The 23,733-nt window shown below is 38.7% G+C and overlaps 1 protein-coding gene across 1 annotated transcript in view; it reads right to left on the bottom strand.

Annotated features, from left to right (window-relative positions):
• Positions 1-23,733, bottom strand: part of NSF (N-ethylmaleimide sensitive factor, vesicle fusing ATPase) — a 145,561-nt gene that overhangs the window by 91,918 nt on the left and 29,910 nt on the right. Inside the window, exons 5-8 of the mRNA XM_065910374.1 lie at positions 22,532-22,698; positions 19,281-19,388; positions 18,880-18,955; positions 16,249-16,404 (exon numbers count right to left, since the gene is read on the bottom strand). Of these exons, the coding sequence (XP_065766446.1) occupies positions 16,249-16,404; positions 18,880-18,955; positions 19,281-19,388; positions 22,532-22,698 (507 nt within the window). The remainder of the gene's footprint in view (positions 1-16,248; positions 16,405-18,879; positions 18,956-19,280; positions 19,389-22,531; positions 22,699-23,733) is intronic.

Raw genomic sequence — 23,733 nt, 5'->3', positions numbered from 1 at the left:
TTTTCTTAATTATGAACATAATATCAAAGGTAGATTACTCAAGATAACAAATCATATGGAACTCAGAGAAAAGTCTTGTTTGAATCATGTTAGAAGTATCAAGGCTCTTCCTCTCCTAAACAGTAATATGTTATGTTCTGGGCAGTTTTTTGCTAACATTATAGTTAATTCTTTCTTCCACTTCCCTTCCTTCAACATCCTATTCTCTATAGTGTCTTTCAAGATGGTTGTTGTTTTTCTAAGTCAATATACCACATATAAGAAGAAACTGACAAGATTTATAGAAGGAAGTGAGACAGCATTTATCAGCTCTTTTCTGATGGAATGTGATAAAAAGTAAATAGAGATCAGCCAAAGTATGAGTTCATAAACAAAGAAAACATATTTCCAGGTGTCCCTTGACTACCTTATCAACAAACACTGCTCAAAATGTATAATTACAAAATATCAAGAGGATAATCTCAGGCATAAACTGTTTTGAACAGCAACAAAAGTTTAAGATAAGGAGATATACCTAAACATTTGATTAAAGGGAATAGATTAAAGATTTTTCTCTTTTATAATAGCACTTTTTGGCAATATAATCATACCAACCACCATTTACATAATGTTTCACAGTAAGCAAGGTACTATGTTAGGAAATTTTTACACATTAATGCTCTACTGACAATAAACTTACAAAGTAAGTAATTTTGCAGGTGAGGATACCAAAACTACGAAAGTTCAGGGCCCAGGGCCCTAAAGTACTAAGATGCCCTGGGGGATACAAGTGAAAAGTGGTGGTATCAAAGGCAGCCCTCAAAGCCAGCCCTGTTGGTGTGCCCAAAAGCCTTCTTACTACTGAGGAAGAGATGCTAATTTACCAGTACAAGCTTATCTTGATACAATTTTGCTAATATGATTTATATTTTTTTTAAAAAGTGTTCTTTCTTGGGATGATGCACTCTTTTTCTTTTTTTTTTTTTTTAAATGAAAGTACCCTTTATTTTAACTGTGGAAAATTCTGAAAGAAATAGAAATACCAGACCACCTGACCTGCCTCTTGAAAAATCTGTATGCAGGTCAGGAAGCAACAGTTAGAACTGGACATGGAACAACAGACTGGTTCCAAATAGGGAAAGGAGTACGTCAAGGCTGTACATTGTCACCCTGCTTATTTAACTTTTATGCAGAGTACATCATGAGAAACGCCGGGCTGGAGGAAGCACAAGCTGGAATCAAGATTGCCGGGAGAAATGTCAATAACTTCAGATATGCAGATGACGCCACCCTTATGGCAGAAAGTGAAGAACTAAAGAGCCTCTTGAAGAAAGTGAAAGAGGAGAGTGAAAAAGTTGGCCTATAGCTTAACATTCAGAAAACTAAGATCATGGCATCTGGTCCCATCACTTCATGGCAAATAGATAGGGAAACAGTAGACATAGTGAGAGACTTTATTTTGGGGGGGCTCCAAAATCAAGGCAGATGGTGTCTGCAGCCATGAAATTAAAAGATGCTTACTCCTTGGAAGAGAAGTTATGACCAACCTAGACAGCATATTAAAAAGCAGAGACATCCCTTTGCCAACAAAGGTCTATCTAGTCAAGACTATGGTTTTTCCAGTATTCATGTATGGATGTGAGAGGTGGACTACAAAGAAAGCTGAGCACTGAAGAATTGATGCTTTAGAACTGTGGTGTTGAAGAAGATTCTTGAGGGTCCCTTGAACTGCAAGGAGATCCAACCAGTCCATCCTAAAGGAAATCAGTTCTGAATGTTCATTGGAAGGACTGATGCTGAAGCTGAAACTCCAATACTTCAGCCACCTAATGCGAAGAGCTGACTCACTGGGAAAGACCCTGATGCTGGGAAAGACTGAAGGAGAGAGGAGAAGGGGACAACAGAGGATGAGATGGTTGGATGGCATCACCAACTCAATGGACGTGAATGTGAGTAAACTCTGGGAGTTGGTGATGGACAGAAAGGCCTGGGGTGCTGCAGTCCATGGGGTTGCAAAGAGTCGGACACGACTGAATGACTGAACTGAACCCTTTATTTTTTGGAGGATAATTACTTTACAATATTGTGGTGGATTTTGCCATACATTGACATCAATCAGCCACAGGTGCACATGTGTCCCCCCATCCTGAACTCCCCCTTAACCTTCCTCCCCACCCCATCCCTCTGGGCTGTCCCAGAGCACCAGTTTTGAGTGCCCTGCTTCATGCATCAAACTTGCACTGGTCATCTATTTTACATATGATAATACACATGCTTCAATGCTATTCTCTCAAATCGTGCCACCCTCGTCTTCTCCCACATAGTCCAAAAGTCTGTTCGATACACTCTTTAATAAAGAAAAAGGTCACAGTATGACCATATGACACTGATCACAATGACCAGTGTATGATTCTATTTAAACAGAAAAACAGACTATACATGAGTAGAGCCAGTCAAAAATACATACGTGTATAAATACCTAAGTAAAATACCTTCCCCCTTCTTTCTGTAGTCCAGTTCCATTTAGGAACAATACAAGAGGTCTTTCCTAGATTAAGAAGGAATCTAAAAGGATCAACAAAGATTTAGTAACATTTTAAAGACAAGGCTCAAGTCTTTATTCATCAGGGCATCTGCTGCTTCCTCATACTGCCTACTTTGCTAATTTGGTTCACAATGTACCTTATACTTTACACAATGCTGCTCTGGGTATGTTGTGTTAGTCCCACATACAACATAAGCATCTTGAGGGCAGGAGTTGGATCTAACTTAAGTGTTCTACAACTGAGTTAATCAAGTTCTTGGTGTTTATTCACTTCCTAAAAACTTACACTGTGAGCCAGGCACCAGCACAGGAGCAGAACATACACGAGTAACCAAATACACAAGGCCTCTTCCTTCCTGAATTTATCTTAGGCTCATGGGGGGTAGGGGCATGGCAGGGCCTACCTGCCAGTGGGTAATAAGCAATTATGCTACAAGGTAATAATGCACAGAAGAACATGGAATTACTAGAACACCTCCGAGGAGCACTAAAGTCAAAGCAGTCTGTAAAAAGTGAGATCAAAGCTGAGGCCTGGAGGATGAACAGGAGGTTGGATTAAAAGATGGTGAAAAAGTACCCTTGGATATTGAGGTAAGAGACAGTAGCATGGCAAATTAGGGGAGCCTAAAATAGCACAAGTTGGCTGGAACCCAGAGAATGGGGGAGGGGGTGCAGGCTGAGAGAGGAGGTGGGAAAGTCTGGCAGGGGCCAGACCACATAAGGCTTGTAAGCCACGGAAGGAGTTAAGGAGAGCTACTAAAGAGTTTTAACCAGTGAAGTGACAGGATCAGACTTGCCTTTTTATAAAAATCGCTCCAGTTACAGTGTGGAGAATGGATTAGAGAAGGGCAAGGCTGAAGGCTTAGGGAGTAATTCAGGCAAGAGATAATGGTGGCCTGAAGGAAGGCAGTGGCAGGGAGATGGAGAGAAGTGGACAGATTTGAGATTCAGAAGAGAAGGCAGTACTGACAGGAAATGGGAGGGGAGGGAAAGAGGAGTTAAAGAGGGTGCCTAGATTCTCCGCGAGAGCATCGCCTGTGCTATAAAACAGAAGTATGTTTAGGGGAGAGGATGGAGGGGGCAGATGAATGAGTCTGATTGTGCATTTACTGTATATCCATGAGATAGCCAAGAGGTTATGATGCTAGAAGTCCAGAGCTCTAATTTCAGACTGTGATGGAATATGCATATTTGAGAGTTAGTGGCACAAAGACACTACTTGAACCTATGGAAATGGATGTGACCAATTTGGAGAACAATTTAAGAGTGAGGAAAGGAACTCTAAGCCAGACTCCAGGGGAACTGTATTGCAAAGGACACAAAGCAGGCTGAGAAGGGACAGCCAGAGAGATAAAAAGAAGATAAATCCTTGGAGGGAGAGAAACCAAGTTAAGAGATTATTTCAAAAAAGACTGGTCCATGGTGTGTTTTGTAAATGTGCACAGAGTGACTGAAGCTCAACTTCAATAAATAAATACATCAGCAATTCTTTTTCTCTATCCTCAATGAACTGAAATTACATTCATTTAGCAAATATTTATTCAGAGCAATGCTTCTCAAATTATCTATGCTAAGACCTAGGTTTTTTTTTCTTCTAAGTTTTCAATCCATTGCACCTGGCTTCCCAGGTGGCGCTAGTGGTAAAGAACCTGCCTGCTAATGCAGGAGACTTAAAAAGATGCAAGTTCGATCCCTAGAGGGAATCAACACAGGGAACATTTCCTGGAGGAAGGCATGGCAACCCACTCCAGTATTCTTGCCTGGAGAATTCCATGGACAGCAAGCTTGCCAGGCTACAGTCCACAGGGTTGCAAAGAGTTGGACCCAACTGAAGTGACTTAGCACGCAGGCATCCTCAATTCAGCTTCCAGGGTTCTTTTTCATGGTGATGAATATATGTGCAATGATTATTCTCCACTCCCCCGAGGTCCTCCTGATTTTCTTATTTCTAACATTTTCTCACGGAGACCTGAGTCTCACCTCTAGTTCTGTCACCACAGTAACTAATGACCAAATTCTGCCAATTTCATCTTTGTAATTGTTTTCACATCTTTTCTTCCCTTTCCATTCCCACTGCCACCACCTTAACCCAGGTTTCTAGTACCACACAACTGGACAATTATCATCTACTGGTCTCTCACTATCTCATATATCACCTACTCTCGAGAGCAATGCTTTTCATACAGCATAATCACATTAATTATCTAAGACACTAACTTTAATTGCTTTGTTCCCCTGCTGAAAATTCCCCCAATGACTTCCCATTATGATTGTTTATTCAAAAATTACATTCATTTGGCAAATATTTATGTAGGGCAATGCTTCTCAAACTATGTTAAGACCTAGTTTTTTCTTCTTCTAAGTTTTCAATCCATTGCAGGCCAATGTTTTTGTAAAACTACAATTTAAAAAAGTGCTAATTTTAAATTACTAAAAAAAGTTTCTAAATTCTTATTATCAATTTTGATATTTTTCTCATGATGGACTGGTAACAATGGTTCATGGCTCAGCAATGATCTGTAGACTGTATTCCAAACTGCCTGGGTGTTGCTAATACATGGATAAAAAGACATTACAGTTGCACCCGCAATGCAGGGTGATTCTGCCATTCAGGGGAGACGTTTTTGACTGTCACACAGCAGGAAGGAGGAACTGCTGGCACTGAGTGAACAGAGGCCAGAGATGCTCTTAAACAGCCTAAATGAAGAGTACAGCCCCCGCCCCTGACAAAGAATGATCCAGCCTAAAACATCAAAAATGCCAAGGCTGAGAGACTCGGCTTTACAAGTGTAATGCAAATGAATAATTAGGAGAAACTAAGAACAGAGCTCTATTCGAAATATATACACAAGATGCAGGGGACACATAAGCACCTGAGTCTGCCTGGAAGGTTAAATGGACAGTACTTACCAAAGAAAGGCCTCATCTCCTGACGCATAGCTTTCCAGAACCCAACCATGGCCTAACTTTCCAACAACAGCACTGCTAGCCTGATCAATGTTGTGAATTCTATACCTTGCTTACTGTCTACTTCCAAGGATACAAACAGCCATCCCTTCCCCTCCCCCTACCCAAATCACACAGCATTTAAGGCCTCACTCAAGGGCTGACTACTCCATGAAGTCTTCTGTGATCCTTTCTTTCAAAATTCCTAAAGATTTGCCATCTATACCATTCATTTAGCATTCTATCACATACTGGCTTTTGATACTATTGACATTTCTTAGGTTGTATTGTTTAACTGCTAAATAATTATTTGATTTTTACATACATGTCATCTCTAAGCTGACAGCTCACTAAGAGAGAGCCTCTGACACAATCTCAGCATCCACCCATTTCCCGTAGTATGCTACAAAGAGGGCCAAAAGCACATGAAGCAAGTGGACTAGAGTTATTAGGTAGCAGACACTACAGTCCTACCACCAGCTCTTCACATGTCTTGAGCTCGTGACAATCTGAATATATGAGGTTACTACAAAAGTAATTTATCTACAAACTTTAGTATCTTAGAAAGTTTACTGATTCATAGATTGAGTGCTTATACTTCTTATTACTCCAGGCCAAGGTAAGTCCACAGGTTTTTGCCACATTCAAGTTCCAGAAAATCTACCAGAAATAAGAAAATTAAGGAATCCCAATTGAGACAGTTCCTCCAATCAAATTTTAAAACCCAAACAGATAGTTCTTTATGCTTTCATTCAAGACACTCACTGCCCAGACAACAATCTGAGGTTTTAGAAAATATCTCTACTCTTAAAAACAAAAATGGTTAAAAGAAGGTGGGGAGAAGGGGAAGGAGTAGAAGCGGGGAAAAAGAGGAGGAGGAGATGAAAAGGAGTATGATGACGAGGAAGGAGGAGGTGGTAGTTTAACTCTTCAGCAGAGGAAGAGAGGGCAAAAAGCTTAAGCAGTTGTCTGACATATAAATGAAAAGGTCAGACTTCCATAGTTATCAACCAGCTCTATATGTACTCAATATGCAGAATTCTACCAAATCACTAAAGTACTGGGTAATTTCTGAATGTGAAGACTGTCATTTAAAGTGTGTACAGGAAACGGTAGTGGGTGAGGCCAGACCTATAGACCTGCAGTGCTTTAATAATTCCTCCCTCCCTTTTCACCCCCCAAATCTATTATGTCTAAGCTCTTACAACCTTATATATATGGAAAGGTTTGTAAATTTCCTTGAGAATTAATTCAGGAAGAAAGGCAAACGTGAAAGTTATATACTCATCATAGGATATTATCTGACATAAAATTCAAGGCTTTATTGACTACTTGACTCCTCTTAGCTTCATCTCCTCAATATTCGGAGAGGCAACTCAGAATACAGACTCTGAATCCTCTTAGCTTCATCTCCTCAATATTCGGAGAGGCAACTCAGAATACAGACTCTGAAGCCAGGCATCCTGATTCCCAGCTGTAACACTGCCAGTTACTAGTTGTATAAACTCAGGGAGTCATTTGCTTTCCTCTTCCCGCCCCCCCCCCCCCCCCGGTTCCTGGACCAGAGACCCAAGTTCTAGTACTAGTTCCACCAGTGACCTGGTCAGTGACCTTGGGCCGCAATTTCTGCACCTGTAAGAAGAAGGAGCCAGGGGATGTACTAGATCAGTGGTACTCAACCAAGGGTGATTTTGCCCCAAGGGGACATTTGACAATGTCTTGAGATACTTTCGGTTATCACCACTAGGTTTCAGAGGGACAGTGCTACTTGGCTTCTAGCCAGTAGAGGCCAGAGATGCTGCGGAACATCCTACAATGCACAGGACAGCCAGCACCTCAGGACAAATAATTATCCAGCTCAAAATGTCAACGGTGCCACAACTGAAAAAACCTGTGGCTTCAGCTCCCTTGAAGGTCACCTCAGAGGTCCCCTAGAAGTGAGGCTGAAAAGCCCATTTTAATAGTTTTATATCATGGGTTTTCATGAGAAAAGAACAATGTAAGAGTTAATGACATGCACTCTCAGGCCAGATTCAGTCATTTCAGTTCAGTCACTCAGTCGTGTCCGACTCTTTGCAAACTCATGGACTGCAGCACCCCAGGCTTCCCTGTCCATCACCAACTCCCAGAGCTTGCTCAGTCATGTCCATTGCGTCAGTGATGCCATCCAACCTCATCCTCTATTGTCCCCTTCTCCTCCTGCCTTCAATCTTTCCCAGCATCAGGGTCTTTCCCAATGAGTCAGTTCTTCACATCAGGTGGTCAAAGTATTAGAGTTTCAGCTTCAGCATCAGTCCTTCCAATGAATATTCAGGACTGATTTCCTTTAGGATGGACTGGTTGGATCTCCTTTCTGTCCAAGGGACTCTCAAGAGTCTTCTCCAACACCACAGTTCTAAAGCATCAATTCTTCGGCGCTCAGCTTTCTTTCTAGTCTAACTCTTACATCCATACATGAATACTGGAAAAACCATAGCCTTGACTAGATAAGACTTTTGTTGGCAAAGTAATGTCTCTGCTTTTTAACACACTGTCTAGGTTGGTCATAGCTTTTCCTCTAAGGAGCAAGCATCTTTTAATTTCATGGCTGCAGTCACCATCTGCAGTGATTTTGGAGCCCAAAAAATAAAGTCTCTGTTTCCACTGTTTCCCCATCTATTTGCCATGAAGTGATGGGACCAGATGCCATGATCTCTGTTTCCTGAATGTTGAGCTTTAAGCCAACTTTTTCACTCTTTTACTTTCTTCAAGAGGCTCTTTAGTTCTTCACTTTTTGCCATAAGGATGGTGTCATCTGCATATCTGAGGTTATTGACATTTCTCCCGGCAATCTTGATTCCAGCTTGTGCTTCATCCAGCCCAGCATTTCTCATGATGTACTCTGCATAGAAGTTAAGTAAGCAGGGTGACAGTATACAGCCTTGACATACTCCTTTCCCTATTTGGAACCAGTCTGTTGTTCCATGTCCAGTTCTAACTGTCGCGTCTTGACCTGCATACAGATTTCTCAGGAGACGGGTCAGGTGGTCTGGTATTCCCATCTCTTGAAGAATTTTCCACAGTTTGCTGTGATCCACAGTCAACAGCTTTGGTGTAGTCAATAAAGCAGAAATAGATGTTTTTCTGGAACTCTCTTGCTTTTTCGATGATCCAATGGATGTTGGCAATTTGATCTCTGGTTCCTCTGCCTTTTCTAAAACCAGCTTGAACATCTGGAAGTTCACCATTCACGTGTTGCTAAAGCCTGGCTTGGAGAATTTTGAGCATTACTTTGCTAGTGTCACAGATGAGTGCAATTGTGCGGTAGCATGAACATTCTTTGGCATTGCCTTTCTTTGGGATTGGAATGAAAACTGACCTTTTCCAGTCCTGTGGCCACTGCTGAGTTTTCCAAATTTGCTGGCATATTGAGTGCAGCACTTTCACAGCATCATCTTTTAGGATTTAAAATAGTTCAACTGGAATTCCATCAACTCCACTAGTTTTGTTCGTAGTGATGCTTCCTAAGGCCCACTTGACTTCGCATTCCAGGATGTCTGGCTCTAGGTAAGTGATCAAACCATTGTGGTTATCTGGGTCATGAAGATCTTTTCTGTATAGTTCTTCTGTGTATTCTTGCCACCTCTTCTTAACATCTTCTGCTTCTGTTAGGTCCATACCATTTCTGTCCTTTATTGTGCCCATCTTTGCATGAAATGTTCCCTTGGTATCTCTAATTTTCTTGAAAAGATCTCTAGTCTTTCCCATTCTATTGTCTTCCTCTATTTCTTTGCATTGATCACTGAGGAAGGCTAGACTGTCTGAGTTCAAATCCACCACTTACTAGCTATATATCTTGGACCAGTTACTCAACCTTTAGAGACTCAGTTACTTTTTCCATTATATGAGAACAATAGAGTAGCTACATCATAATGTTGTTGTGAGGGTTAAATAAGTTAACAGATGTAAAGCATTAAGAAGAGTGCCTGGCCCTATATAATTATCAGCTAACATCACCATTACCACCTGAATACAGAAGGAAAATTGAAAAAAGAAAAAAACAGCAACCACTTTAGGAGTCACATGAATTAGGTTCCTGAGTGGAAAAGTTTTTAAGACCAAATGGATTCAAGCATGGTTCCTCACATGGCAGACACTCTGCTCTCCCCCAATCCCTTCTCCCACTCCTTCCTCGCTAATGCTTCCGCAGCTGCTTAAAGTCTCTAAAAGTCTCGGGTGCAAATGTTCTCATGGCTGGGAGATAATACAAGCTACTTGCTCCCCATTCTACAAAAAGTATATCCATTCTATAATGCAAAAATTAACTGGAGGAAGTAGTCTGTTACACATTAAGAAACTGATTTTGTCTTTCAGTAGAAAAGGATAGGTGTGTCTGCCTATGCTCAGTAAGAGGCTGCCATCAGAGCTCTCAGGATCTAGGCGGGTCTCTGAGCTCTCCTTCTCCAAAGAAACTTCACCAGGGAGAGGGACATCCCTGTCCCCCTGCTCCCTTGCTGTGCTGTCAGGGGAGCTGCCATGAGACAGAAAGAACCTATGTGGTTATCTTTTTGTTTTTTAATTACACAAGCAGAAACATCATAGTTAAACATTCAGGCAAGAGGTACACGGAGTGAAAGAACAAAAATCTCTCTTTATGTCCCACCCTCAATTCCCTTTCATGGAAGCAAGCAATTTTTTTTTTCCAATTTAATGTGAGTGCATATTGACTTTTCTAATAGCATTTACTTTAGTATATTTAATTATTAAAACATATCTGTACACTTAGAGCTATATCATTTTAAGATTTGTTTCACTGTATTCCACAGTAGGTTGGGAAGGATGCAGTCTAATTTATTTAATCATTTCCTCACTGGCGGACATTTAGGTATAAACTTCAGACTTCAACTTCATAGTGATCCAACTGCTGATTTGTAAGTAACTCAATTGTAGTTGCCAGCAAATAAAATCCACTGGTGATTCTATAGATAGTTCTGCCTCCCTTAAAGAAAGAAATCATTCTAAAAGTCTATTTATAAATTTAAAATGCCAACTGAATTTACATATAATTTGACTCTGAGATATAAGCATAACTATAACATTTATATTCAAATGTAAATAAGTTTAACTTAAAAAATTAAAACCAATGAAAATTTAATTTTAGGTTAAAATTTTCAAAAAGCATATAAAAAGGCACCCATAATATTTTCTTAGAGTGTCTGTTTTATCTTTATATCCTGCTCTACAGTTTCTGAAAATCACACAGTCATAAGGTCATTTTCTTCTTCTAATTAAAAAAATAAAAGATAAATTCCCCAACCTGAAGTTAGAATTAGCAAATTAGTAAATTACCACATTCTTCATATTCAAGTGTCATCTATAAGTACTCCATGGAGAAGCAGAAGGGGTGAGTTCTGCATCTCTAACTAGTGAGCAATTGCTTTCTTTTCCTTTCCTAATAAATTACAGGCAGACTGGAACAGATGTCAGGTTGGCATTCAAAACCTAAAATATAGCTGAAAAGCAAGTTATGACTAATACAAGGAAAAAAGATGAATGTCAGAAAGCTTCATTTTTTTTTTTTTTTTCAAATTTCAGATAAGCTCTTTAGCCTTAGGGTTCCTTTTACAGAGCCCTAGAGTTCGGCAAGATGTCTTAACCCCCATTTAAATTGCAATCTCTCCCCATGTGTGGGGGTGTGAAAATGCATTTTAAGAGTGTCAGTGTTTATGTTAATCTTAGCAAAAACTCCCTCTCTCCCAAATACGGCATGGACAAAACCTCAGCGCCCTTTCTTCCACTGTATTTTATTTGCACTGTTTTTAGCATGTGAAAGATGTCTGCATGTGATTGAAAGGCTCCTTATCTTCTTGGCAGCTGACTTGGTAGAGTAACTGCAGTTTCACTGGTGATATCAGAAAAAAGTTGCTTTCCTCTAAAATTTCAAAAGAGACCTTAAAAATACAGATTGAAAATGGGCTTAGAGATGGAGGCAGAGAAAGGAGACAAGGAAGAACACAGTGTCAGTTTCAAAGAAAGGGGGTACAAGATGCTAACTATTGGCTTTACTCCCCACTGGGTGGCCTGCATTTCTATCACAAAGTATAGTGCTGGTTCTCAGCTGTGTCCAACTCTGCGAGCACATGGACTGTAGTCCACCAGGCTCCTCTGTCCATGGGATTTTCCAGGCAAGAATAGTGGGGGAAAAAAAAAAATAGTGGAGTGGGTTGCCATTTTCTATTCCAGGGGCTCTTCCCGACCCAGGGATCCACCCTGTGTCTCCAAGGTCTCCTGCATTGGCAGGCAGATTCTTTTACCATTGAGCCACTTGGGAAGCCCAATTACAAGGTATAGGTCCACCCAAGGACAGGATGAGGCTTGAGGCCTTTAAGTCACTACACTCTTTTCCTTCCAGCTCTGAAACAGATAACTTCTGCCAAAGCCACTTTGCTTGATGCATGTGAACTTAGTCCTAAAATTATATTAAGAGACAGTAATTCTGTAACAATTATTTCACTGTTCTTTGAAAGAAAAGTTGCTGTTTTTGCTCTGACATTTAGGTATAGAGGTAACTGCCAGGGATGCCAAAAAAGGAGTTTCTTTGTACAAACTATCTTTTCCAACCAACGAGCTACAATGAGAATGGAGGTGACCCTGTGCCCAGAGCACTCTCCGCACAACCGCACACCAGGCAGTTAGCGTGGTGAAGGGCTGAACAGGAGCACAAGGGCGTTCCACTGAAACCCCGGTGGACGTAAGGGCTGCGCCGTTTATCACCCTCACCCACCGAGGCTGGTTTCTGACGCCCAGGTTTCTATCTTGGGCCCCGAAAGGTACTTCCATTATCCCACAGAGTAAGGATTTAAGCCTAACTAAACAGCTATCACTGTAGGCGCTGGAGAACATTCTAAGAGGCTGCTGGGTACTCGCTAAGTGCAAACTTTAGCTCTAGTTTTCCTTGCTAATGCTTTCATATGCTTTCTAGGAAGAGCAGCCCCTTGTGGGTTTTGGGGTGAGTCCAACTGCTCCAGACAAGGAAAAAGTAAACAGTTAGAGTGATTGAAACAAGAACAACAGAAGTCAAAGTACATTCCCCCAAAGTAACTCCTTTTCCTAATTCTACAAATGATCTTTCTTCCACTCTCTGTGGGGCTGGTTGTATGTGACCTCTTTTCCCCTTAAAGACATTCCTTGTCTTTAACTCTATATTAAAAAAATATTTTAACAGGGGTTTCCCTGGTGGTTCAGCAGTAAAGAATCCACCTGCAAATGCAGGAGACATGAATTGGATCCCTGAATCGGGACGATCCCACATGCCTTGAAACAACTAAGCCCATGCGCCACAACTATTAAGCCCGCACTCTAGGGCACAGGAGCTGCAACTACTGAAGCCTGGATACCCTAGAGCCCGTGCTCAGCAACCAGAGAAGCCCCTGCAATGAGAGGCCCACGCACCGCAACTTGACAGTGGCCCCCACTCACTACAAGAGAAAAGCCCATGAAGATTCAGCAGAGCCAAAAATGAAGAAGTAAAAATTTTAAAAGATTCTCTCTTGAAATACTATAGCAAAAACAGGAAGGTGTATACTACGTACTTGAAAGTATTTCAAGAGAAAAAACTAACATATGGGAAACTCTGGGACACTTATTTCGTATCTATTACATTATCTGATCCCTATTTTTTCTGCATAATTGTGTGCCTCTGGTTAATTCTTTAGTCTCTCTGTATCTCATCAGCAAAATTCTGTATGTATCTAAACTATACATGCAATTTTGAAAAGCAACATCAAGTTTTACAGGCAAGAGGAAAGAACTATATTACCTAGAAGCATAATTATCAGTCTCATAAACACAATGACAGAAGAGAATTCTAAATTTATCACTTTGTGAACTTGAAACCTTGATATATAGGCAAGAAGATCCATTTAGTTAAGATTCCTGTTTACAAAGTAGACGTAACTCTAGATTCCATGGTAAAGACAATGATTTGGTCTCAAGCCAAAATAAAAATGTTCCCTGTTTAAATAAAACAAAACAGTCTCAACCTACATTAATTATTCTTTTCTAATCCCTATTTTTTTCATTTGAACTGATTTAACCAGTCATATCCATGTCCAGTGAGATCCCACGCAGGTTGACTATTTAGTTAACAAAGAATGAAGGAAAAAAAATCAGCCAATTCTGTTCCCACTTGGCAGGGTAAAAGAACACAGTGTATACATAAAAAAGATGCATGTAATGCTAAATTAAATGTAGCAATTTGTACTTTTTATATGCCTTTATCAAAGACTAATGAGAACTTTCTAACCACATTGTACTCAGAAGGCAATGAAATTTTTCTACTATGTAATTCCTCCAAAATGCAAATGAGAAAAGAAGCCTCTACAGGAAAGTAAGGAATAATACATGCACAGCAAGAGATTTCCTTCTCAGCCATTTCACCACTAAAAAAGCAGCGCAAGGACATGAGGAGTCTTCACTCAGAGTAAAGGAGAAAGTCTCTCAGTTCAGCTCAAACACCAAGGTACCTTAAGACTTACTGCCTCCCCCCACCCCGTTTTTTTTATTTTTCAAATGGAACATAATTGCTTTACAATGCTGTTAGTTTCTGCTATATAACAATGTAAATCAGCTCTATATATACATATATCCACTCCCTCTTGAGCCTCCCTCCCACCCCAATTTATTATCTTTTAAGTCAAATTGACAACACATGCTTCTTGATGACAAAAAGCCATAAAGATAAAAAAGTATTACTTTTTTAAGAGAACTCATGTATGCCTAAGTAAATCAGTAAAAATATTAGAAAAATAAATCCATAAAAAAGGTAATGGGTGGTAGTACTAACAAACAAAACTGAAATTCAAGGTCCTTGGTCAAAAAGCACATTCACTACAAAAAGCATACTGTACAGCTCAACTGATTTCAACACGGACTGCAGAGATAGACGAAAGTCACGCAAGTACCACATCTGTTCTGATTTCATTTCAAACTCTTCAAGAACTGACAGAGTCACAAACCAACAGAAATGGGTTTACTTCTTTATAGGTTGTTCTCTCAACCTCAGAGAGAGGCCCTAAAGAGCAAGGTTTGGACAATGCACAAACAGGAAACTAGTATCTGAATCCTTGTAAGCATTTAAACCGTGAGAAAATATTTTAATATAGTTAAAAGATATAACTTATAGAAGCAGCTATTTTTCTACTTGTTGGCTGTAGAGGGGTGGTGGTTTACTCGCTAAGTCGTATCTGACTCTTGTGACCCCGTGTACTGTAGCCCTCCAGGCTCCTCTGTCCATAGACTTTCCCAGGCATGAATACTGGAGTGGGTGGGTTGCCATTCCTTTCTCCAGGGGATCTTCCCAACCCAGGAACCGAACCCACATCTGCTGCATGGCAGGCAGATTCTTCACCGCTGAGACACCAGGGGGAGTTAAAATGTTCAAAGACACAATCATCATACTCTCTGTATGGTGCTCGGGCTTGAAAATGAGTAGAGAGATATTGGACAAGAATAACTTAGAACATTTGGAATCACCCTTTAATCTCTGCTTATACCTCAAACATACTTAAGCAATATTTCCATGTCTTTATTTTAAAGTTTTATGGATTTATTGTGCCTCAAAATACACATTACCAAGGTAGCGAACTATCACATTTTTAACTATTTTCCAAATTAAAATTCTGTTTTTTTATGGACTTGGCCTTTGTGTCTTTCAGATAAAAAAAGTATGGTATTGCCATTTCAAGGTGTATAAAACTCAGGTGATGAGGGTCTCTGTCATTTTCTCTTAATCCAATTTCAAACTCGACCTTTAGCCAGTGAACAGGTGTGTGCCGTGTGTAACTTATCGGAGTGAGCGACCAGGCCGAGAGGCTACCAACAATAGGAGGCTGACAGAACCAAGCACTTAGTGCCTAGAAAGTAGTGCTCAGCCCCCCCATGATGAATATACTCTTATCTCCCAGTAGCAATTTAAAGATAAAGAATGATGGAGGTGAAGGGAGTAATATATTTGTATTCCTTCAGTTTTTTTGGATACAGTTTTTAACACGAATAGTCTGCCAGAAGCTGTTATGGTATAAATTCCTTCCTCAGATATTCTGTAGCTAACATTCCAATCCAACGTATGATATGCATATGAAAACAGTCAGCAGAGCATTCCCACCAGGGCAAATAAAGCCATTTCACACACAGATAAATTAAATAAACCTTCAAGAAAAAAGTGATAAATGACTAGTGCATTTCTTTGTATGCAATGTGGAAATTCCTATGTATATTCTGCATTTGTCCTTTTGCATAAATTTACAACATGCCAAGTATCCATTTACCAGGTATGAAGGTGTATTAACTGGGTAATACAATTTTTAAAAAAAGCAACAGCTAATATTAGAACAGTATCCATAGTCTAATAGATAATGACTATTCGGCATGGTAAATCTGACCTTTAGTGAATCTTTAGAGTCAGGTGACATTTCTCAATAGGCCGTTTTAAAAATTCATAAATATATAAATATAATGAAATTTCTAAATATGTCCTATAGAGAAACATACTTGGATAAATAAATTAAATCAAGCAACTACAATTGTCTTTATGATTTTTCCATAAAATTAAAATGTAGTTTTAAAAATCTTAAAACTTTAAAAGTTTTTTAAAGCTTTTTTAAAAGAGGAAGAAACAGTTTGAAACAGTTTGTCAGGTCTGAAAGATAATTTCAAAACCTTACTGAAAACAGATTTTATCACATCCAATTTTCTAAAACAGTATAAGATTTTATCCAATTTTTCTTTTTAAAACTCACCCATTTGTTCCACAATCTCTGGAGGAAATACTCTGGAAGCAAATGCTCGTCGAAAAATATCTGAAAACTCCTTGTCCAGACCTCCTATTCCCATTTTTTCAAAGTTCCAGTCAGGATTGATGATAGACTGGCGATTTTCCTTGGTTTTAGCTTTGCCTATTTCAAACAAAGATAATCAAATGTGAGAAAAGAACTTCACAACTAAGTGTAAAAAGACAGTCAGAACTCCCTGGGCATCCTCAGTGAATCAAGAAAAGCTATCAAACATGAAAACACCTTCCTCGTTGATTTTTTAAGAAGGATGAGTTTTGTTATATTTGCTAGTTTGCCTGGTCCCCATTTAGGGTCAGCAAAACTTTCAAAATGACTGGCTCAACTATGCTGTAGTCAATCCATGGAGCTTGGTCTTATTGACCTCTAACTCCTAACCAAGTTAACTAACTTGGTTGATTAGAAGAAACACCATGTGCATATCTGATGGAGAAAACACTAGTTGCCAGAAATGCAACTGAAATCTAGCAGTCCCTCAAGACTCCTAAAGTAATATTTAAAAATACATATACGTATCTAAATTAAGTATATACTCAGCAATTTAATTCTTCAGCTTGAAAAGATGTATGAAGTTTAAAGTCTTATTTGCTTTTTCTTCATTTGCACAATAATCTAAAATTATCCTAAGTCTTTGATGATTTCAAAATTCATGTTTTCAAATTCTTTCACAAAGAAAATTATCTAACTTAAATGTCATAGTGCCCCCTAAAGTAACTCAAGAGAACCACACTCTCTCTCTCAAACACAAAGAATAAAAGTGCCTTAGTACAGTCCACATAAACAAAAAAAGAAAGAACTATAGTTTTCTTTTAATTAGGGAATAACAGGTCACATTAGAAAAAGTTTACCCTAGATGCTAATTGTATGGTTAGTGTTTTGTGGACTTAACACTTCCTTTATGAAGTAACCAAAAATATTTTTCTTACACTCGACTGCCCTCTTGTGGCCAAATTATATAATTTTACTTTCAAATGGGGGGAAAACTATTAATCACCCTTAGAAATTACCTCCATTATATGAAAGTCATGCAACTCTTGGGATAATATACCATATAATATACAAAGAAATCACTCCAGAAACATACTGGATCAACAACAGTAGATTATGATATATCCTAATTATGATCGAACCTGAGTCTCCTACCTGGTAGGTGGATTCTTTAGCCACCAGGGAAGCCATAAAATAATGTATTAGTCATTAAAAACAATACTGTAGAAGTATATTTATAAGATGCTTGAAATATGTTAAGCAGAAAGAACTATAAAACAGTATGAAGATATAATCAAATTTTTTAAATTTTAGAGTGAGCTGTTTTTGAGTGCTTATTCATATTTCATGAAATAAATATTTTACAGTTGAGAAACAATAAAAGAGGAATGATAATTTATGGCTCTGGAGAAAAGGACACACATTCAAATTTAAATGACTTTGGATATAATAGTGTGTAACCACTGAAAATCCTTTACCTTGTACTAGGATAGACATCAACATAGGTAAATAGTTAATGGCATCATTATGCTGATGAGTTACTATTTTTAGAGCCCAATCCGCATTATTTTAATATAATAAAAGTGGGGTTAACGTACAAGAGTAGGACTGAACTATGGATCTGCTGGAAAGACTTTTTTTTACCTGTACATTGATCATTTAACTCAGTCACTAATGGAAATAATGCTAGTATCACATTTAACACACAACTAGCTGAGGGACATTCTACAAAATACATGACCAGCTCTCATGGTCATGAAAAGACAGTGAAAGTCTGAGGAACTGTCAGAGACTGGAGAAGACCACGGAGACTAAACCACTAAATGCAACGTGGAATTTCAAGTTAGACCCTGGAACAGAAAAAGGACATAATGAAAAAACTGATGCAATCCAAATAAAGTCTCTAGTTTAGTTAGCAGCAATGGAAACATGTTAATCTAGTTTTGGAAAAGTGTACTATGGTTACTTACGAGGTACCATCACAGGAAACTGGTTAAGGGTATATACAGGAACTTTCTGAATATTTTTTATGAATCTTCTGTCAGCATACACATATTTATTAAAAGTTTAAAAATTAATTTTTATCTGTATCTTTTCCCTTATTTGTAGTGAGGTTACTAGGAAATTTAAATGACATACATGGCTCACATTATATTTCTATTGGACAAAATTGATCCAGTGAAGGTTTTAAATTTTTTCTATATCAGTATATCTGAAAGATACGAAATACTCCATGACTCTGTGATAAGCCTTTTCAAGGCAAGTATCTCTATTCTCTCTCCCTGTTTAATCACTGTAGTTGAGTCACGTATTGTTAACAGATGTGCTGTGTTTAGTCACTCAGTCATGTTTGACTCTCTGCAACCCCATAGACTGTAGCCCACCAGGTTCCTCTGTCCATGGGGATTCTCCAGGCAAGAGTACTACAGTGGGTTGTCATGCCCCCCTCCAGGGGATCTTCCCGACCCAGGGATCGAACCCAGGTCTCCCGCATTGCAGGTGGATTCTTTACTGTCTGAGCCACCAGGGAAGCCCATTATTAACAGATGGCCCCACTTTATTCAGAATCTTCTAAAAAACTGTAAATCTTACCAATAAGATTGAGTGATGAATTTTCTGCTTTTTCAAATGCAACCTGACTGTTTCCAACAACCAGCCCTATTTCAATCTATAAAGAAAGACAATAATTAGTAGTTAGTCTTACAGCAGATTTCTGGACTTCTCAAAGCAAGGTGAAAAACAAAAGAGAAATGAAGTCTCCATGAGCAAAGCAAATTTTTCAAACTATCAGCTATTTCAAATTACTATTAGATCTTCACATAAGTCTGTTTTATACTATATTTTAATAACTACACTGGCTTTAAAGGCAATTTTTCCCTACTATCTTAAAAGAGTACATAATATAAAAGAAATCACTGAGGTAGAGGATGGCTAGGAAAGTTATATTCATTTGCACAATGCACATCATACAGATGATCAGAAATAAAACATACCTTCTGTCTTTTACCAGTTGCAGGCTCTCCCTTGAGGATACTGGGATCCATGGCTTCAATGTCTTTGACCAGTAAGCCAAAAAGCTTCTCATTGAAGCTAAATACAAGCTATATAGAAAAGACAGGGGGAAAAAATCACTTCATGATATAATGGTTTGATTTTCACATCATCACCAATGTTTTTCAAACACAGGCAAGCAGCTTTCTCAGCTCACTCCTCTCCACAAGGCAAACTACCCACATAGCAAAGGAACTAACACTTACTGAGTATCTGCTCTGTGCCAAACAAACATTACAGGATGTTCTGTAATTAATACTCACTAACTCTTCTGCAAAAAATCAGTCCTATTTTACCAGTAAGGATGCTGAGATTCAGAGAGGAGTTAAATGGGACCTAGAGTCACAGCAAATGACAGTGCCAGGATGCAAGCCTTGGTTGTGTGCCTCTAACATCATGCTTTTCTACAGTCAATACAAAGTGCCTTCCATTCAAGTGCAGGGACAGCTTCTGAATGCTCATTCACTCACCAAATATTTATCAAGTGCCTTCTACAAGCTAGGCCCTCTTCGGAATACCAGGGTATAACAAAAATGCAATAAACAAGGCTGACAGTCAATCCTGCCACCACTAATTACCAAGAATGGGAATAAATACTAAGAAGAATGATTTGAGATATTTATTCTTTCTCTGTATTATGGAGGATTTTCTTTCATGGGTTTGTAGACGTTTGCATGTCACTGGGTTTTAAATTATTACAAACACCAAGGCATTTTCTATTAAAATACAAAAGCTAAAGGAGAAGGTAAAAACAATGAAATTTTAGTTAGGCAATTTGAGCACAACTATCAGAAAGTGTAGGAATCCAGAAGGACTATGGTGAAGCCCAAAAAGCAATGGGCAGGTAAGTCAACAAATCATCAGCTACCTATCATCCTGGGGAGCCTCCTCAATCCATCTAATTCCAAGTAGCAGCCCAGCGGATCTCTAGTGCATCATCCCATTTGACTGATATTAACAGGACATGCCATTTCTTTCTTATTTTCTGTCTTTCCCAACTAGAAAGGAAGCTCTACAAAGGTAGGAAATGTGTCTGTTTTATTCACCAAAGATCTACAGGGCCTAAAATAGTATTTACTGAACTCATACTAAGTGTTCAATAAGTATTTGTTAATGAATGGATCAACTGACTAGCAGGTTCTTGTCTCAGCTACACAGGGCAGCTCACAGATCATCCCTGGACCTAAATAAAATTCCTCATGTGCGAAATGAGAAGTTAGACAAGATAACCTCTAAGGTTCATTTCAATTCCAGTACTCTTAAAAACAATAATAAGTGTTCTGTGTCCTTTTCCTGTCTATCAGTAACTCGTTTCCAATTGTGAAAGTTTGATATGATGATATATGGGTTAACCAAATCCTTAAGAGTCTCGTCTTTCCAAGTAATGACACTATACTCATTTCCACAGGTCCCCCCTCCCACCATTTCTCCCATTTTACAGGCCTTCCCACAGGAGAGACACAAGGACAGTCTATGTAACTCATAAGAGATCAGAACACTATAAAGCTGGAATTTTCAAACTTTTTGACCTCAGAATCTTTTTACATTCCTAAACCCCCAAATTTGGTTTATATGGATTGTAATCTGTTGATATTCACTATATTAGAAATTAGAACAAGAAATTTTATTAAAAAAAATAAAGTACATTATATATTAACACAAATAACATATTTATAATTTATTTTAAAGTATTTCCATTTCCCAAGGTATAAAACATAAGTGGGAAGAGTGGTACTGTGACATTTCTGCAAATCTCTAATTTCTTGCTTAATGGAAGACCACTGGGCTTTCATGTCTGCTTCAGCAGGCAGTGTAACTATGCTAGTACCCATCATGTGGCCTGCACAACTCCACTTGTGAAGAATAAGGGGAAATGGGCACATAACATTATTTTTAAAAAATGTTTTGATATTGGATTTGACCTCATAAACCCCCTGAAAGGGCCTCAAGGCCACAGTCTGATAACAGCTGCTATGGAGCTATGGTAGGAGGAAGGAGTTAATGACTCAGAAGTCACAGAAAGAGAGACAAATGGAATGGTAAGGTCAAAAGAGCAGAGATTATTTATGTAGAAAAACAAATAATAATTGATGAACTCACACATTTTTTAGGTAAAATTAAAAAAAAAAAAACCACACAGAATTTCTTCTTAGGAGACCAAACAATGTACTAACTGAAGTCCAAAGAAGGGAGCAATATAAACAGGATCATCTTTTTCTTTTATTCTATTGGACTATAGTTGACTTACCCTGTGGCGTTAGCTTCAGATGTACAGCCAAGTGATTCAATTATACACATATTCATTCTATTTTAGATTCTTTTCTCATATTGGTTACTACAAAATATTGGGTAGAGTTCCCTGTGCTATACAGTAGGTCTCTGTTGGTTATCTATTTTATATGTAGTAGTGTGTGTGTGTGTGTGTGTGTGTGTGTGTGTGTGTGTGTGTGTGTGTGTTCACCCCAAGCTTCTGATTTATCCCTCCCCCAGCGTTTCCCTTTAGGTAATCATAAGTTTGCTTTCAATAGCTGTAAGTCATTTCTGTTTTGTATATAAGTTCACTTCTTTTTTAAAATTAAATTCCATATATGAGTGACATCACAGGATACATTTTTCTCTATCTGATTCACTTCCTTCAGTCAGTATGATAATCTCCAGGTTCATCCATGTTGCTACAAATTGCATTATTTCACTTTTTTATGGCTCAGTAATATTCCATTGTATATATGACCCTGATCTTCTTTATAAGCAATATTATTTTTAAGAGAAAATCTGGGCTTCGAAAGCTCCATAAAAAACTGAATATATATTTACATGTAATTTTCTTAAGATTCTCAAAGAAGCTCATAACCAAAAAAGTTAAGAATTACTTTTCTACAGAAATACATCAAGAAAACAGAAAGACATCCCCAGACAAATGTCCCAAGACAAGAAATTTGATATACATGTCTATAGTGTTCCCAAATTTACAGAAAGAAAAGCTGCTGTCCTTATATATGACACTGTAAGCTAACTTTATAATTTTTCTAAACAGTCTGCTAGAGGTTCAGCAAATATATTTCCCTCACTTTTTATCACTCACCTTAGATATAGCTGTTCATATGCAAAGCTCCTCTCAGCTTTTAAAAAACAATTAATTTTGGACAAGTACAGAGACAAAAATGTCTCTAAATGAAAGAAAGTTTAAAACTACCTGTTGACCCACTGAGAATGCCTGGTTGTTGAACTGCTGAATAAATTCTGCAGCCATCTTGTCAGTATCATATGGGTTTGAGTCGATACTTTTTTTCTGCAGGAAATCAATCTCGATGGTCATCGTGCCAATACACTGCTTGGCTTTGTCAAAGGTATATAAGGACACTAGGGAGGAAAAAAAGGAGCATTTTCTTTAAGTCACAAAGACACCAAATCCGTGCTGTGCTTCAAGTAACTAAAAGTTTCACATAAATGAAATAGAACTTGACCAGAGGGGGATTTTTCATGACCTTCATTGGAGGGATACATAAGGCACAGATATTTTTTAAACATAATAATAACCACTAGAGATGTTCTTCCCCCTGACTTAATTGGAACATACTGAACAGCAATCTCCTGTACTTTTACCCCTCACCTGACTGTTCTGGGGAAATTACAGCTGCCTCCATATAGCCTCTCCATCTTCCTCCTCATTAAGCAGAGGATGGAGTGACAGAATGAGAAGTCCTGATGGAGATGGCATACCAAGCTGTTTTCAAACAAGACTTTTGCTTGACACAAGAAAGAGCCAAGGTCAGAGGTGTGTGGACTCTTGCTTTAGCAAATTAAGAGTGTAGGACCAAAACAAAAACCAGTAAAATCCTTGAGAAAAAAATGTTTTCTAGAGGGATTTCCTGCAGAGCAACTTAAGACTTTGACATTTCTTTTTTTAATAGTACAAAATATTTACTGAGCACCTATGATTTCAGGGGAACCACAGTAAGTTCTACATGCATAACAGGACAAAGACCAGACCTCTAGCTCATTTGTGTATTAACAGCACCTAATAGAGTCTGTGGGCTTCCCAGGTGACTCGGTGATAAAGAATCCACCTGCCAATGCAGGAGATGCCAGAGATGCGGGCTCAATCCCTGGGTCGGGAAAATCCCAAGGAAGAGAAAATGGCAATCCATTCCAGTATTTTTGCCTGGGAAATTTCAAGGACAGAGAAGCCTGGTGGGCTACAGTCCATGGAGTTGCAAAGAGTCGGACATGACTGAGCACAGCAAACAAACAAACAGTGTCGGCAGGATGCTTAATAGATTCATGAACTGTTTAAATGAAACAACTGCAGCAAAACACCTATACTTTCCATGCTAGTAACAAAGGGACTCTGGAAACCATGTGTTTCAATCTATTAGTAAATGGATGAATCTATAA

This window comes from Muntiacus reevesi, chromosome 18 (genome assembly GCF_963930625.1).
Source record: "Muntiacus reevesi chromosome 18, mMunRee1.1, whole genome shotgun sequence".
Lineage (NCBI taxonomy): Eukaryota > Metazoa > Chordata > Mammalia > Artiodactyla > Cervidae > Muntiacus > Muntiacus reevesi.
Note: the sequence above shows the minus strand (reverse complement) of the source record. Positions and strands in the feature narration are given on the sequence as shown.